The 16313-nt window shown below is 50.3% G+C and overlaps 10 protein-coding genes and 1 non-coding gene across 11 annotated transcripts; 4 read left to right on the top strand and 7 right to left on the bottom strand.

The window, feature by feature from the left end:
- Positions 1–107: 107 nt before the first annotated feature.
- UHO2_01732 (uncharacterized protein) lies at positions 108–1226 on the bottom strand (the record flags this gene model as incomplete). The annotated part of the gene is made up of 1 exon (XM_041559169.1): positions 108–1226. The coding sequence occupies one exon, from the start codon at positions 1224–1226 to the stop codon at positions 108–110; it is 1119 nt and encodes a 372-aa protein (XP_041415103.1).
- A 731-nt stretch (positions 1227–1957) lies between these two features.
- UHO2_01731 (uncharacterized protein) lies at positions 1958–2629 on the top strand (the record flags this gene model as incomplete). The annotated part of the gene is made up of 1 exon (XM_041559168.1): positions 1958–2629. One exon carries the CDS (start codon positions 1958–1960, stop codon positions 2627–2629), a length of 672 nt encoding a protein of 223 aa, XP_041415102.1.
- Positions 2630–3219: 590 nt separating this feature from the next.
- Positions 3220–4476, top strand: UHO2_01730 (uncharacterized protein; the record flags this gene model as incomplete). The annotated part of the gene is made up of 1 exon (XM_041559167.1): positions 3220–4476. One exon carries the CDS (start codon positions 3220–3222, stop codon positions 4474–4476), a length of 1257 nt encoding a protein of 418 aa, XP_041415101.1.
- A 394-nt stretch (positions 4477–4870) lies between these two features.
- On the bottom strand, positions 4871–7825 carry UHO2_01729 (uncharacterized protein; the record flags this gene model as incomplete). Its single annotated transcript, XM_041559166.1, has 1 exon — positions 4871–7825. One exon carries the CDS (start codon positions 7823–7825, stop codon positions 4871–4873), a length of 2955 nt encoding a protein of 984 aa, XP_041415100.1.
- Positions 7826–8254: 429 nt separating this feature from the next.
- UHO2_01728 (uncharacterized protein) lies at positions 8255–9250 on the bottom strand (the record flags this gene model as incomplete). Its single annotated transcript, XM_041559165.1, has 1 exon — positions 8255–9250. One exon carries the CDS (start codon positions 9248–9250, stop codon positions 8255–8257), a length of 996 nt encoding a protein of 331 aa, XP_041415099.1.
- A 390-nt stretch (positions 9251–9640) lies between these two features.
- Positions 9641–10942, bottom strand: UHO2_01727 (putative glutaryl-CoA dehydrogenase; the record flags this gene model as incomplete). Its single annotated transcript, XM_041559164.1, has 1 exon — positions 9641–10942. The coding sequence occupies one exon, from the start codon at positions 10940–10942 to the stop codon at positions 9641–9643; it is 1302 nt and encodes a 433-aa protein (XP_041415098.1).
- Positions 10943–11582: 640 nt separating this feature from the next.
- Positions 11583–12203, bottom strand: UHO2_01726 (uncharacterized protein; the record flags this gene model as incomplete). Its single annotated transcript, XM_041559163.1, has 1 exon — positions 11583–12203. One exon carries the CDS (start codon positions 12201–12203, stop codon positions 11583–11585), a length of 621 nt encoding a protein of 206 aa, XP_041415097.1.
- Positions 12204–12556: 353 nt separating this feature from the next.
- UHO2_01725 (uncharacterized protein) lies at positions 12557–14155 on the top strand (the record flags this gene model as incomplete). The annotated part of the gene is made up of 1 exon (XM_041559162.1): positions 12557–14155. One exon carries the CDS (start codon positions 12557–12559, stop codon positions 14153–14155), a length of 1599 nt encoding a protein of 532 aa, XP_041415096.1.
- A 201-nt stretch (positions 14156–14356) lies between these two features.
- On the bottom strand, positions 14357–14462 carry tRNA-Tyr(GTA). The gene has a single exon. It is a non-coding gene; the product is annotated as a tRNA-Tyr (tRNA).
- Positions 14463–14602: 140 nt separating this feature from the next.
- On the bottom strand, positions 14603–15025 carry UHO2_01724 (uncharacterized protein; the record flags this gene model as incomplete). Its single annotated transcript, XM_041559161.1, has 1 exon — positions 14603–15025. The coding sequence occupies one exon, from the start codon at positions 15023–15025 to the stop codon at positions 14603–14605; it is 423 nt and encodes a 140-aa protein (XP_041415095.1).
- Positions 15026–15459: 434 nt separating this feature from the next.
- UHO2_01723 (uncharacterized protein) lies at positions 15460–15819 on the top strand (the record flags this gene model as incomplete). The annotated part of the gene is made up of 1 exon (XM_041559160.1): positions 15460–15819. The coding sequence occupies one exon, from the start codon at positions 15460–15462 to the stop codon at positions 15817–15819; it is 360 nt and encodes a 119-aa protein (XP_041415094.1).
- Positions 15820–16313: the final 494 nt, after the last annotated feature.

The raw sequence follows: 16313 nt of genomic DNA, 5'->3' as shown, positions 1-16313 counted from the left end.
TGACATCACATACATCCGCATCGCACTCTAACCAAAAGAAAAGTCTGATTAACACAATCAATCCATAAATTAGCATGTATAAATACAACTTTGCCATCCATCGTTCTCTACAGCTTGGGCTTCCTAATTGCCCCCTTCCCCCCACCTCCCTTGCCTTGTTCTATGGGCGGCGCCAATGGGAAATCGGCCTTCTCATCCTGCGGCTGTTCCAACTCATCATTCGTGCTTTCATAACTTTTCGTAAAGCTAAACGCATCTGGCGTCTTTAAGAATTGCATCCTCGGCTTCACCCTAAACTTTTTCAGCGCAATAGGACTATCAAAAGCCAACTTGATCAAATCCGCTTGACTCGGTTGTCCCGGACTGTGCAATGAAAACTGTGGCTTTTCACCATAGGCTATGGCCGCAGCCATTATCAAGATATCACTCGTTAGGCCGCGGATTGGGTTTCGTTCATCCCAAAAAGTATGTCTTCTAATTCGATTTCCTGCTAACCAGACGATATCGCGGCAGGTATGCCAGTCGGAGATCGGGCTGACTTCGTTCGCTGGCATATGACGCAATGCTTCTGCATCTGGATTCGGTGGGAGGTGCAGTGATTTCCGCAGTGGACGTGGTGGGTTGTGGTAGAGGAAGGATACGAGCGGAAGGGAGAAGATGGAGTCTACCTCGCGTGGGTTTAGGTGCGGTTGGATTGTGTGATCAGTCAACAAGACCACATAAGGTGTAACAACCAATTCATTTGCAGATAGGAAGGGGGGAAGTTGGCAAAGTTTTACAGCTTTGGTGGAGTCGATTGGGAGACCGGTTTCTTCGTATGCTTCTCTTCGAGCTGTATATTCGAGGTCGGAATCGGTTGGTTCGAATCGACCGCCTGGTATGGCTGTATCTCCACCGTGTGATCGGAGTCGAGAAGAACGTTTGGAGAGGACTACGTAGAGTTCGCCATTACGACCAGCAAAGAGACCAAGAAGGACTGCTGCGCGACGGTAGGCAGGGACGGAGGCCGGACAGGGTTCCGAGCCAGGGCGGGGTATGAAGGAGGAAAGGTTTTGAAGGGCATGGATGGAGTGCGAAGTGAGATTGGCGAGTGCGCCAGGTGGGACTTTTAAAGACGCTGCAGCGGAGGTAAACTTTGACGTAGAGGAGGTCAGAGTGGTGGGGGAAGAGGAGGAAGAGCGGTCGGGGCCAAAGAGGATATTGTAGAGGCCCTCTTTGACCTTCATGGTCGCAGCGATACTGGTTCGGTAGATGGAAGCAGCTTGTCGTTGTCGCGTATCTAGTATGGGTGCAGGCTGTCAAGATCCCGTATGCTATGCGAATGGGAAAGAGAAGAGATGCTACCTGTCCTATGTTCGACTCGTGTGCCGTTAGAGGTGGGGAGATGATGGTAGCGGGTATAACTAGGGTATAGACTCTCGAAGAAGGTGGTGATAGTTATTTCGCTGTAATGACGGCTATCTAGCAAGAAACCGCAGCGTCGTTTTCCGGCAAGAAACCAGCGTAGTCGATGCTGAAGTTGTGTGTTTGTTTTCTGGGTTGAGTCTGATGACGTCTTGGGGACCCTAGTATGAATGGGGTAGAGTATGAAGGAGGTAGAGTATGAATGAGGTGAGAGAGTGTGTGTGAGAGGATGGAGTGAGTATATTTGCCCGAGAGTTGAAACTCAGAAAGTGCAAAGTTCAGGCACAAAATGGCACTTTTTCGTTTGCGACTCTTCTTGAGCCGGTTCTGTTTGCCGAACCGGATTGACTTTCAGGCCCTCCGCCAAAAATCACCAAAATGTTTCACATAGCACTCTAACAGGCAAGGCAATATTCCCACCCCAAGCCTCCACACGTCGCTCTCTCTCTCTGTCAGCCAAGGCACCGCACTGTCTTGCCATCATCCTCACTCTCCCCCTCTCCATCCTCTTCTTCCACCTAGCCGCATCCACATCTGTGCGGATCTCGACACGATGACAGAACCTCTCGCATCGACCTCCATCGAAACTCGCCTCACGGCCACCTTCCCCGAAACAGCGCATCTCACACGCCAAGACCTCCAAGCGCTCGCATCCGACGACTACATCCCACCTCCCCTCTCCCAGTCCCAAACCCAAACCCAAACCGCAGCCCTGGACCAGCCTCCATCCGAGTCGATAACCCCAGACCAAGCATTCTTCGAAGCATTCTTCCACTCCCTCCCTCAAACGCAACTCCTCTATCGCTCCCACGCCGACCTTCTCCGTCTGAACGAATCCAAAGCAAGCCGCAACCTCGAACGCCAACCCGAACTCGAATCCCTCCGTTCCGAAACCCTCACTCTCTTCAACCGTGCCAAGTCGTTCGAATCCGATTGGACCCGTCTCGAGCCACAACTCGTCGAAGCTCAAAAGCGATTCAATCCCTCAGCACTACATTTCAACCTCACTCAATCGGCGAGTAAACTCAACGATAGATCCGAAGAACTAGCAAACGCATTCGTCGAGGGACTGCCCTATCCCAAAGATGGTACCGGGACAGCAGAGGAAGCGGTCTTGGATGACGCGAGCTTCGTGAGAAGGTATAAACAGCAGAGATTACTGCATCATAAGAGAAGGTTGATTGCCGATAGATGGGCGAGGGGACAGGTACATTGGACTGATTAAGGCCGGCAGTCCCCCTTGCGAAAGTTTCCCGCCCATAGTAGCGGAGAAGGAGAGAAGGCTGTTTGTACTTGTATCTTGTCTTTGATTGGCAATTGAACACGTTGCCAGCGAGAACCATGCGGAATGTGTCGGAGAGAAGAGAGTGCGTGATTGGCAGAAAAGGATCATGTGGTGGGGGTCACTTGGAGATTTTCATTTCGGACGTTTTGGATAAACGATCCGATCAGGCCGTTGTGTGGGTGTATAACGTTATCTGATCCGCCGAACCCGCCTTTTTGTGCGTATGAACGGGTGCTTTTCGGTCTTGTGTCTCATTGCGGAACCAGCAAGGTTCTCGCCAATGAAGTATTCGCCGAGAATGGGAGGCGAGAGTTTTAGATTGGGTTCTGTGGGAAGCTGATCCGAATGGCGGTACGCAAGTAGCACGCCATCGATAGCGTGTAAGAGGCCGCACAAGCGCCTGCTTAAAGTGTGCGAGTGGACATATATGTGAGCGAAGCAAGAGGATTCCCAACTCTCTTCCTAGTCCGCTTCTCGTTCCTGTATCCAACTCTAACGTTTCCCTTGAAGCTAGGAGAAAAGTAACCAAGATGAGAAGTATATTACTCAACGTCATTTTCCTACTCACATTGACTCTTTGCGCTCGCACTTCACCCATCCCTCACCCCTCCTCTTTTCGATGCATCCCTCGCTCTCCACCACGCTCCGATCTTAGCAACACAAACCAACCGCAATCACCCCTCACAACTCGTTCGTCACACCCACCCTCATCACCATCTCTCTCAAAACGAACCCCGGACGAACACACAATGCTCAAACCGGCCACATCCGCCATAGAAGAAGCCTCCTCCAGCCTCAAAGGCTTGCTGAACGACAAACCAGAAACCGAAAAGGCGAAAGACTGGAAACGACGGATCGTAATCACAATTTCAGGTCTCGGTGTTCTGATGACCATCGGATGGAACTATATCTCTCTGCAATCTTTTCTTTCCAATCGCGCACGTTGGCGAAAAGAAAAAGCACGCTTGGAGGCAGAGAAGAATAAGCCTCCTCCTCAAGTCGGGGATGTGATGTGCACGGTGGAGACGTATAGTACAGAAGATCAGGTTGCGGAGAGAAAGCCGGGCATGTCCAAGGTTCCTTGTTATCGGTTGGGTGACGCTTCGTCGTTGGGGCAAGTCGGAGGAACAGATGTAGGGACAACGAGTGGTGGAGTGGTGCAGCAGCAGCAAACAACAGCGCAGATGGCTGGGTTAGCTGCTACAAGATACGCTGCTTCTACCGGTGCCAATCAGCAAGGCAACATTGTTGCAGGACCACTAACCAAGCGTAATCCACAAGGAGAGATCATCGAAGAAGCCTCCACCTCCGCCGCACATGCATTCGACCACGCCAAGCAAAGCTTTCACTCCCCCTTCTCCCCCTACTCACCTTACCCTCCCCTGCGCCCCTCTTCTTTCTACTTGCCAAGGACACCGGATCAAATCAAAGCCGCATGGATCCCTCTCCGTCCACTTGGGCAATCAAATCTGGAAGAGAAACAGACTTTATTGTCCGAGTTTGCACCTCGCCTTCCACAAAGTCCAAATCCTAGCGCCTCAAGCAGGCCTGCCAACACGGAAAAGGTGCAGATGGAGGTGGTGAAAGCAGAAGAGAAAAAACAAAAAGTGAAAGCAAAGGAGAAAGTGAAAAACTTACTCAAAGGCAAAAGACCAGGTGGAAAAGCAATTTCAACCGACGACATCACTTTTGGTCTCACCATTCTAAACACTATCGGCGGCATTCCAAGTTTGCTGTTCACCATGGCTAATGCTTATTACTATCGTGGCAATCCCAAGGTTGACTAGAAGGCTCTCACTTCTACTTTGTAGCCTCTATTGTTGTTGTTTTTTTCGTTTTGTAGATACTCTCCTGGGCTTTGTTTTGTTTTGTTTGCAATGCATATCGACAGATCTCTCACTGAGACATTTTTCTCGATCGCAAGTGATAGTTGCAAATCGAATGTTGGAGAGAATGTTGATGACTATGTACAGTACGAATCTCCTCTCGAGACAAGGGGGGCAAGGATTTAAAAGAAGATAACAATTAATATACGGCGTTATCGGGGTCACGATCAGACTCCCTTTACCACAGCCGTATGTTCTATGTAATGCTTAGTTTTCGTGGTGTGAGACTGAATGACAAACACATATATATACTCCATTCACTGCTCTGGTCCTATTCGAGGCAGGATGTGTCTCTTCATTTGTACTCCTGTGTTGCTATGATACCAAGTGCCACTGTGCTGTCACCATGACAACAATTACGTACCTCATTGTACTTCTCGCTTACGTGAGCCTCCCGTGTCTCAATGTCTCGGCTGTAACATGTGCATCTTACTTGAGATGCCGACGCATCTTCAACTCCCCCCTTCGGCAGGATCTCCAGTCCTATCATCCTAGCCAATCGTGAGGTGTTAAGACCCTGTAAGGGTTTTGTCAAGACATCTGCAACGTTGTTTGCCGTTCCGACATATTTGATTTCCACATCGCCCTCTTGCACGTGATCGCGAACGAAATGATACCGTGTGTCGATGTGCTTTAACTTCCAATGTTTGGCTGGATCTTTACTCACCTGTATGCACCCCTGGCTATCTGTGTATAGTACGGGCCGAACGTCCGTGGTCTCCAAATCCCGGAGCAAATATGAGAAGAATAAGGTTTCTTGCACCGCTTCGGAAGCGGCGACAAACTCTGCTTCGACTGCCGACAATGCCACACACTTCTGAACGTGTGATTTCCAACTCACTGGACACCCATATACATATGTTATCGACCCCGAGGTGCTTCTTCGTCCATTTGTGGGGTCGGATGCCCAGTTTGCGTCGGTATACGTCGTTACTGGTGTGTCCGAGTGCTCGTTTGTCTCCCCTCCTAGGTGCAACTGATATTCGTTCGTTTGGTTCAGGTACTTTACCACGTGGATGGCTGCCTTCCATGCACTGTCGATCGGGATCGACATATATCGCGCCAATACGCTGACGGCAAAGGCAATATCTGGTCGGGCTGTGTTGGAGACCCATAATAGTTGGCCGACCAATTCTTGATACTTCTTTGCTCGCTGAGGTTCACATCGCTCGCCTCCGGCGACGTTCGCTACACTCAGCATGGGTACCCAAGATTTCTCGTTTGCTCCTCCTAACCATTTGTTCACCATTTCCTTGATGTATGCCGTTAGACCCAGAGATATCCTCCTCCGTCTTCTATCACGTGTGATCTTGATACCCAGAAATTCTTTGACCCTTCCATTGTCTTGCGTCTCCCATTTGTCCATGATCTCTCGCTTTGCGCGATCTACTTCATCACGACTGGGTGATGTTATTAGCATGTCGTCCACGTATGCTGTGATGATCGTGATCTTGTCGCCTGTCCCTCTTGAGTATAGGCATGGTGTGCTCGGCATGCAATGGAATCCGATCGTCCGGAGATGTGAGTCTAACTCAATGTTCCATTCTCGGCCCGATTGTTTCAGACCGTACAGTCCTTTCACTACCTTCAACACTTTTCCAGGTGGTATTTCGATTCCTACTGGGGGCTTGAGGTATACATCATGGTGTATAGTGGAGTTCAGGTACGCTTGCTTTACGTCAATAGAATCCATTTCCCAATCTCGTACTGCTGCGACAGCGATCACCCCTCGAATGGATTGGATGGGTGCTACTGGTGCGAAGACCTCTGTATAGTCGATGCCCTCGCGTTGAGTGAAACCTCGTGCCACGAGCCGGGCTTTGAACTTTGTCGGCACGAGGTTTGCATCGGTTTTGATCTTGAGTACCCAGCATGTGTCGACAGTATTTGCACCCTTTGGGAGGTCGACTATCTCCCATGTGCCCATCGCCTCCAATCCATCCAGCTCCTTTCGCGTGGCCTCCTCCCAGTGCTTTCTGTCCTTTCCACTCATTGCTTCATGTATGGTTGGGTCCAGGTTCTTTCTCCATTCCGGTCGCGTCGCTACGAGTCCATAGAATTTGCTGTCAATTTGAGTTTCGGTGATTGGTCCTTGTTCCATCACCTCTGCTGTTCCTTCGCTTAATCTTTCTTCCGAGTCTGTCTCCATATCCATGTATTCTCGTAGTGGCTCTTCATCTGTTTCGTCGAATATATTTTCTTTATTGTATCCTAGATCTTCGAAATTTTCCTCTGTCATCATCATTGGGGGTGCCTTTGTGTCAACCGGTCGCCACTCTGTTCTGTCTGACCAGCACTTTGATTCCATGAATTTTGCTGAGTTGCTCCAGAAGATGTTCGGATTGTAGTCCGGGCTGTAGAAGAGCCAGCCCTTCCTTTCTAGACTGTACCCTAAGAAAATGGATGCGACGGCTTGCTGGTCCAGTTTCTTGTTGTCCCGTTTAACTTTGGGTACGTTTACCCATGCCAGACAACCAAACACTCGTAGGAGCTTTAAAGCTCGTTCTGGCGACTTGCCAAACATCGCTTGATAAGGGAATTCATTATCAACGCTCGGAGTGAGGTTTATTTTGAACACCGCAGCTCTGATCGCGTATGGCCAGAACTTCTTCGGTAGTCTCCTCTGCATTAGCAACGTTCTCATCTTCTCTCCAAGGGTCCTGTTCATTCTTTCTACCCGTCCATTTTGTTTGCTGTTGTACCCTACAGTGGTTTGCCACTCTATGCCCTTTTCTAACGACCATTCTAATGCATCATTGCTTTTCCATTCCGTTCCTTGATCGGATCGGATCGCTTTTAGCTTCCGATCCGTCTGTGTCTCCAGGAACGAAACAATCCTTTTAAGTTGCATAAAGGCATGACTCTTTCGTGTCAATGGCTGTGCATACACATACTTGCTATGATCGTCGACCAGCACCAACGTGCATGTGTACTCTGTCACGTGGGACGAGTCTATTATTAGATCGACGTGGATAAGATCCAGGGGCCCTACGGCTCTTTCGCCGCTACCTTTCCCCATCCGAGTGCTTGTGCTCTTGGATCGTACGCACTGCTCACATGTCAGAGCGGTGTTTGGATCCAATTTCATGGTATGCTTATCCTTTAACTTGGTTGTGATCGCCTTAGCTTTATCTCTTCCTGGGTGCCCGAGACGCTCATGCCATAGTTGTTGCTTTGAAACTTTCGGCTCATTCTCAATATGCTCGAACTCCTCATCAACACCTTCAAACAATGGTGCTGATGTGGCCATCGCGCTTTCTTGCCATGTGTCGCCTCGGAACTCCAGAAGTCCTCACTCGCGATTCTTTGCAATCTTAAGTGTCATGCCGTTTGTTAGAAAAATTTGGCCGCCGGTTGTGTCCAATATCACTCGTGCTCCTTCATCCGTTAATGAATTTGTTGACAGAAGGTTAACATTAAGGTGCTTTACATACAATACATTTTGCAGAGAGATTTCCCCGTAATCTGTTGATATGCTTGCATCTCCTATAGCTGCCGCTTCCAAGACCTCGCTTCCGGCGGTAATTATCCGCTTTCGGCAAGTTCTCGGGTGGATGAGCATGCTGTAGTCGTTCACCATATGGTAACTCGCCCCCGAGTCCAAGATCCAATGAGCTGTTTCTTTTGTGTTCGAGGGGTCCTGCCATTTCATTGGGAGGGTGAGGGAGCACCACGCTTCCTATTTAGGTTCAGCGAGGGGGGAGTCCTTGGGAATGGTAACCAAGGCGTCGCATTGACTGATACCATGTCCCGGTCGCTTGCAGACCCAGCATCGGATTCGGCGTGATTTGCTTGCATTCCTCGAGCTCGCATGGCTGTTGTCGGCTTCGGCTTCGGTCTCTCTGGCCCGTTCGTTTTGATCGTCGTTGCCGGCGGTTCTAGCACTGGCTTGTCGAGGGTCGATCCTTTGTGCGGGGACGCTCTCGACAGCGGTCTGCCGGATGCTTAGTGCAGTGGCAAGGGCGTTGAAATCGATTTGATGGACGGTGGCAACCGTCTCCTTGTACACCGGATGCCGGATCGTGCATTTCTGCAGAGCCGAGAACAATGTATCATCGGCGAATGGTTTGCCGAGGAGGCTGCTTTCGGTTTGTATGGACCGGATCTCTTGAATTAGCTTTCTGGCGTCCGAGTTAAACATCTTTGTATCATTGAGTTGCGAGATAAGCGCAAGTCTGTGAGACGTCTTGGTGGCTTCATTCGTGAGACCGTTTTCGATCTTTCTCCACACTTGGTTGAAAGTAAGGTACTCCTTGATTACATCTAGAACGAGGTAATTTACATTGTGTTCTCCGGTAGTATCGATTGTTCCACACAGGGCATTGATTAAAGCATCGTCGAGGGAGCGGCTCCATTTCGGGTGTTTCTTGTCGTACGTTCCCTCGAGATGTTTCATCGCATGAGGCACGGATCGGAGGAAAGATTTCACGTGAGCGCTCCAGCTATGATAGTTTCGTGACGTGAGCTTTGGCACGGGTTCGAGGAGCTTTGCTAGGGTGCGAAAGTTATATCGCTTGTTGCCATCATCAAAGTCGGAGTCGGAATCGGTGTCTTCGTTGGCTTCATCATTGATGGCCTCCGGCTCGTTCTCGCTCGTGGCATTATTGTCAACCCGAACCTGGGTGTTCTTGCCTTTTCTGCTTCCTTTGGTCCTCGTTTCGGTGTCTTCTACCATGGTTGTCGGCGAGTTTCGGTTAGCTCGGTGATAGCTTCTTCAGACTCTTAATCAAAAGAAGATAACAATTAATATACGGCGTTATCGGGGTCACGATCAGACTCCCTTTACCACAGCCGTATGTTCTATGTAATGCTTAGTTTTTGTGGTGTGAGACTGAATGACAAACACATATATATACTCCATTCACTGCTCTGGTCCTATTCGAGGCAGGATGTGTCTCTTCATTTGTACTCCTGTGTTGCTATGATACCAAGTGCCACTGTGCTGTCACCATGACAACAATTACGTACCTCATTGTACTTCTCGCTTACGTGAGCCTCCCGTGTCTCAATGTCTCGGCCGTAACATGTGCATCTTACTTGAGATGCCGACGCATCTTCAACTGATTTAGTTGGCAAAAGCCTGCAAACCAGTGATCCCCTTGCCCAAGATGAGCGTATGGATTCCATAACTACCCTCATAAGTATTCACCGTCTGCAGATTCTGAACATGTCTGCCCGTATGATACTCATCGCTGGTTGCATTCCCACCAAAGATATCCAACAGACTCCTCGACTGCTGTAGAGCTTTGTTACAGTTATTCCTCTTTGCCAAGCTCACCATCTCCGGGCTCCACTGACCGGCATCCTTCATCCTACCCAACTGCAGACTGCACAACAAACCCAGAGCGGCTTCCGTACTTGCATCTGCCAGCTTCTGCTGGATAAGCTGGAATCCGGCAATCGGTCTGCCAAACTGCGATCTGTCCAACGCATACTGTCTAGCTTCAGCAATACACGCTTCCAACGCACCCATTGCACCCCAAGAAATCCCATACCTCGCCGAGTTCAAGCATTCGAAAGGCGAACCCAACCCCGGTCGAGCATGCGGGAGGAGAGATTCGTCTCGTTTCACCCTCACATCTTGCAAAAAGATCGATCCAGTAACGGAAGCGCGGAGCTGAAGCTTGTTCTTGATGGCGGGTGCGCTGAGACCTTTGGTCCCCTTTTCGACGATAAACCCTCGGATCTTGTTATCCCATTTGCATTTGGCCCAGATAACGAATAGGTCTGCATGGGGAGAGTTGGAAATCCAAGTTTTGCTTCCATTCAGTACTATTTCTCCATCCCCCGTGTCCGTTGCGGTGGTCTGCATACTTGAAGGGTCTGAGCCATGGTTTGGTTCAGTCAAACCGAAACAACCCACCAATTCTCCCTTGGCCAACCTAGGCAGATATTTTTCCTTTTGCGCTTCACTTGCGAACTGGTGGATTGGACCCATGACCAGCGAAGATTGCACCGACATGATAGATCGATATCCCGAATCAACTTTCTCCACTTCCCTAGCGATCAGACCGTAAGAAACCGAGTTTACCCCAGCACAACCATATCCTTCGATAGTAGAGCCGAGCAAACCGAGTTCTCCGAGAGAAGGAAGGATGGTGGGGTCCCAGGATTCGTTGCGATACATTTCGGTGACTTTTGGTTTGAGAGTTTCTTGGCAGAAATCATGGGCGGTTTGGGAGATAGCTTTTTCGTCTTCGGAAAGTTGCGTTTCGAAGAGTTGCATGGGATCTTGCCAGTCGAACTTGGAGAACTTTGTCATGTTGTATGCCTCGGGGGCTGTGTCGGGGGTTGTGCCATAGTGACGGGTGGTGGCGGCGAGGCGGCGTCGTAGGATTGGGAGAGCGTTGCGGAGTACGTTGGACATTGTGACGTTGCAGGTGTGGATGTGTGTCTAAGGGGGGGGGGGGGACGGGTGTAGTGAGGGTGGGAGGCAGAGGTATATATGTAGCGCTGGAAGGGGTTGGATGAAGGTGCAGAAGCAAAGGAGGAAACTCAACAGCCGAGGATGCACTCGCACCCTTAAGGAGCAGTAAGTTGACTCTCTCTGTGTAACAGGATGTTAGCCGGTCGACGAGCAAATCCACAACCGGTCGTGGTGAGAGCTCAAACACTACGCTATTCTATGCGGGAAGACATCGGGGCTTTCGCATTGCACGGCCGAACGCCGCACTTCTCGCCCGCATTTTGAGCATGGTCTGACATCCTCTCCTTTCTCGGATCTTCAGTGGCATAGCCATGTCGAACAAGTGGGTGCAAGACCTTGCTTCGTGGGCCGATATAAGCAGCGAGCGCTGTTAGGCCACGTTCGACGAACAAGAAAGAAAATGCGAAAATGCGCATCCCAAGTGCGCTTTTTAGCAAAGCAGCGGCCGAAGCGAGCCGATTGTCTGAAATCTCACTCCAAAAAGCAAGCTTGGACAAAAAAAAGAAGCACACAAAATTGCAGGGTATATGTGTCGTTTATCGCGGCAAATCTCCCGATCACCTATCATCGGGACCCATTCTCACCTTCCCCCTTCCCTCTGCCTCCCGATGTAACCCCGCCACTCCGCAGCCGCAATCCTACCCAGCAACCTATACACAGGTATCGTCCACACACATAGCGCCAGTACCGCGCATACCTGCAAGTTGGTCATTTCGCCTGCTGTGGGTGGATCTGTGCTCTTAACGTCCCAGTCGAGTCGGCCACCGGGGAGTTTAGGTCGGTGGAGGGTGTCGTATCGATGTTGATGCCATGCGTGGAGGGTGAGTGTGTGATGTCGGACTACGTAAATGTGCGATGCTAGGGGTAGGAGGATTAGCGAGAGGAGGCTCATCCATGGCCAAGTTGTTCGTGAGGGGGTGCGGGTGAAAGAGAATGGCCAGTCGGGATGTGAGAGCGCCGTGTAGTGTAGCGGTGCAGAGATGAGGTTCGGAAGCAGTGGTAGGAATGGTACATTGTCGATGATGACGAGGAGGATCTGGATGACGGTGAGGAGGTAGAGCGCTCCAAGGCCGTATCGGCGAGCTCGGGCGGCGTGGCATTCGATGTATTGGGACAGGGAGAGCAGTCCTAGTGCCAAGCAGATTAGGAGGGTGGCTGCGGCAGCAGCGATGAAGAACGCTGTCAGGATGTTCAGTAGCATCGCAACTTGGCCAACCTGGGAGGTAGGGATAGCCTTTCATACGAGAAGCATTCAACGTCCAAGTTGGTGTGGAGGAGGAGGACAAGACTGACATCCGAGTCCCGAAATTTGTACGGTCGTCTTCGAGATTTTTTTCGCTGCAGCCAAAATGTGAAATGTGGAAATTTGGACAGCCTTTGGACCCTTCTTTCCTTCTCGAACCACCACTGCATCCTCCATACTCAGCCCGCCTTCACCCATCGACGACATCATTTCTCGCATCGCTTTCTACTTACAGTCGGTCTCTCCAGTCACAAAGCAGCTAGAACACAAGGCATACTATCCAAGCTAGAGCCATCGTCGCATCACATACCATGCCGCCCGTGGTATCTACAAGCGCTGCCGCCGCCGCCGCTTCCGAGGTGGCATCCACATCCAAAGGAAGCATCTCAGAAATAGCCAAATCAGCATCCGAACCACCCATACATGCCTCCTTCTCCTCCATCGGCATCTCCCCTATGCTCATACGCAGTCTTGCCTCCCTCCAGATCAAAGTCCCCACCCCGATCCAAAGTCTCACGATCCCCTCGGTCCTTGAAGGTCGCGACCTTGTCGGTGGTGCACAGACCGGTTCTGGTAAAACCCTCTGTTTTGCCCTACCCATTCTCAATCGACTCCTCAAAGACATGGTCGGCGGATTCGCAGTCGTCCTCACTCCGACTCGCGAACTCGGTGTACAGCTCCACGAGCAGTTTGTAGCTCTCGGAGAAGGCGCACGTATGGGTCTCCGATGCGCTTTGGTGCTAGGGGGGATGGATATGATGAAACAAGCTTCCGAACTCGCCAATATGCGACCTCACGTTATTGTCGCTACTCCCGGAAGATTGGTGGATCATTTACGAAGTGGTGGAGGAGAAGAATGGGCGTTGAGACGGTGTAGATTTTTAGTGCTGGATGAAGCGGACCGACTGCTTACAGATACGTTCAAACCTGAGCTGGATTATCTCTATTCCGTTCTACCATCAACGAAAACACTACAGACGCTGTTGTTCACCGCGACCTTAACCGAACAAGTTGTTGGATTCGCAGAGAAGAAACGACCCGAAGGCAAACCAGCTCCTATGGTATGCAAGATCGAAATGCATACTAAAACGCCAGAAACTCTCGAACAGAGATACGTCTTCGTCCCATCCCACGCACGAGAGCCGTATCTGTACCATATCATGCGTCACCCACCCATCAAACCGTCCAGCGAAAGGGACAGGAGGTTGAAAGCGAAACGAGAAGCAGAAAGAGAACGAAAAGCCGAGAATGAAAGGAAAAAGGGCAAACGTCCCCGTGCTCATCATGCGTTGGATGAGCAAAGTGATGATGAAGATTCAAACCTCTTTCTGCCCGCTACGATTATTTTCACGGCAAGATGCAAGACCGCAGCTACCCTGTCTCGGATGCTTAGCGAACTCAATATACCCAATGTCTCGCTGCATTCCCATCTGAAACAATCGGAAAGAAGCGAGAATCTTGAAAGCTTCCGAGCGCAACGCGTCCCAGTTCTCGTCGCAACCGATGTTGGTTCGAGAGGTTTAGACATTCCCGATGTCGAACTCGTCATCAACTGGGACCTCCCCATTGCGTGGCAGGATTATGTGCATAGAGTAGGCAGGACAGCAAGAAACGGCAAAAAAGGTTTCGCTGTCTCGTTCATCACAGAGCGCGACATCGATGTGATTCACACGATAGAAGAAAAGATCAATACCAAGCTGACTCAGTTGGAAGGCTTGGAGGATGAAGATAACATTTTGGAGAAACTGAATATGGTAGCGACGGCAAAGAGAATCGCGACGATGGCCTTGCACGATGCACAGTTTGGAGAGAGACAGCAGAGGAATAAGGAGAAACAGTTGGCCAGAATCAAGGCTGAGAAGAGGGCGATGAAGAAGGCGAAGAGGGCACAAACTCAGTCGGACGCCTGAGAAAGTCGTACAACTCTTTTCATTTGTATTTGTAGACAGACATCAACAGCACTGTTCAGCACTGTTCTAAACCATAGCAACAGCGTTCTTATAAGGACCTTGAGGTAAGAGTCGAGAAGCACAGAGCTAGGAGGACGAAGATGATTGAAGGCAAAAAAGAGCCAAACAGGCAGAAAAAAATAAAAAATAAAAAAGGAAGCGTCCGGACAGCCGGAATCGAACCGGCGACCTATGGTGCTTTTCCGTTAATACCGGATTAGGGTTTCCAATTACAAACCATCGCTACTTCCAACTGAGCTATGTCCGGTAGGTTGCCAAGTCGGGTTTGGTTTAGCATACATAAGTCATAAACCTGTCTCCGCTTGCATTTTTCCATTCTAATTCACAGCAGCGCCAACGACGACGACGACCAAAACCGTACCTTTGTTTTGGTCAAACATGTGCAACTCATGCGGTTATGCATTCCGGCGACTGGCACATCGGGAACAGGGTGTCATATCGCATAGAACAAAAGCGAAGGAAACTCGGTGTATCGGGGGTAAGCTTGTGTACGGTCGTAGCGGCTATCTTGGAGCAAGGGAGGGTGATTATTGACTCGAACGGAATTTGCGAAATATTTGGCAGCGGAGTGTCAAAGTGGAGATCGCGTTCCTGAACAGCAAGGACGCCTCTCGAGTCATCCTCTCCAACATTACTCCCCGGCCAGGAGGTGTGGCCTGGTTTGCGATCTTGCTCTCTGGCAGCTTTCATTTCATCATGATTGCACAGCCCTCCCCCGGCGGGTGAGTTGAGTTGCGGAGAGCAGTCGGATTGGCAAGCAATAATCTCGGCTATCAGAAAAGGCGTAGCCAGCTCCGCGGCTATCGACATGTGAACGCGTGCTTTGTTGTGTGCTGTGCTGCGGTTTTGACAGCTGCCATTCCGCCCCTTCTCTTAGTGCCAAGTGTGACTCGTGGGCGGTGCTATGCCTAGGCAACCCCGTTTTGCTATTCCGTCGTCGTCATCCCTGTGTGACTCGCTGAAAAGCCACAGATATGTGTTGTTTCAGGCGAGGCAGGCGGCTGTTTCCGTGCTTGGAGTCATTGCCTCTGTGTGTGTGTGACACGGCCCTCCTCACATACATCGCAGCAAGCTCTATCCGAGTCCACCGGAAAGCTATATAACGCCTCCCTTCTCCTCGTCATCCCACCCACCCTTTCTCCCCATCACAACACAAACAATTTCTTACCTCACTCAGAGCAATTTCCACCATAGCCGCCTTTACTCAAGCCAATACTACCACCACCACCACCGTAGCTCTCAAAATGCTTTCCTTCTTTCGCAAGTCCTCCTCCAAGTCCCCATCCATCATGACCGGACCCAACACATCCGAAACGACCCTAGTCTCCACCCCCCTCTCCACCACCAACTCTTCTTCCAAGTCCAACAACTCTTTTATGAGTGAACCGGGCAAGTTCACCCCAACACAACCTTTCCTCGGCTCGAACAACAAGTCTGTTGTTCAAGAACGTCTTGGCACTGCCCAGAGTATGTTTTCAGCTTCTCAGTCCCAACGTCTGTCAGCGTCGGAGAAACTGGAACAAGTGTTCACCCCAACCTCTCTAATGATGGGTGCGGGAGGATTCGTTGTTCGTTTTGGTAAACAGGAAATAGTTAGTCGATAGTCGCATCACCTCTCTCCTTACCCATGGATGCCGTCTTGATCTATGGGCTTCTATCCCTCGGTCACTCATAAAAAGAGATTGGCTTCTGTTGATTCGGTCATAAAAGACTTCATGTCGGATCGTTTTACTGAAACCTACACTTTTTTTCCCTACGATGCGTCATTTGTAGGGAGCTCGTTCGGATCGCCAGCATCAAACCAACCGACGACAAGCTGCTACGAAAGAAAATTGACAAAGCAACATAAGGCGTTCTTTAACAATGCCTTTGGCAACACCTAAACCCCATCCATGCTCCCCAATTGCGATGGGGTTTTTGTTTTGTTCAAGTTTTTATTGATTTTTATACGGAACGATACTTTGATCGATGGCGACGATTCGTCGATTCGGTAGCTCCAAACGATCGTAAGGATTCTTCCGGCGGATACGACGCCAAGCCGTGCGGGATTGTTTTTTTTCCCAGCTCCCTTCATCCCATCTCAAACACAGTAGGTGCA

The sequence above is a fragment of the Ustilago hordei genome (assembly GCF_900519145.1).
Source record: "Ustilago hordei strain Uho2 genome assembly, contig: UHO2_contig_03, whole genome shotgun sequence".
Classification (NCBI taxonomy): Eukaryota; Fungi; Basidiomycota; class Ustilaginomycetes; order Ustilaginales; family Ustilaginaceae; genus Ustilago; species Ustilago hordei.
Note: the sequence above shows the minus strand (reverse complement) of the source record. Positions and strands in the feature narration are given on the sequence as shown.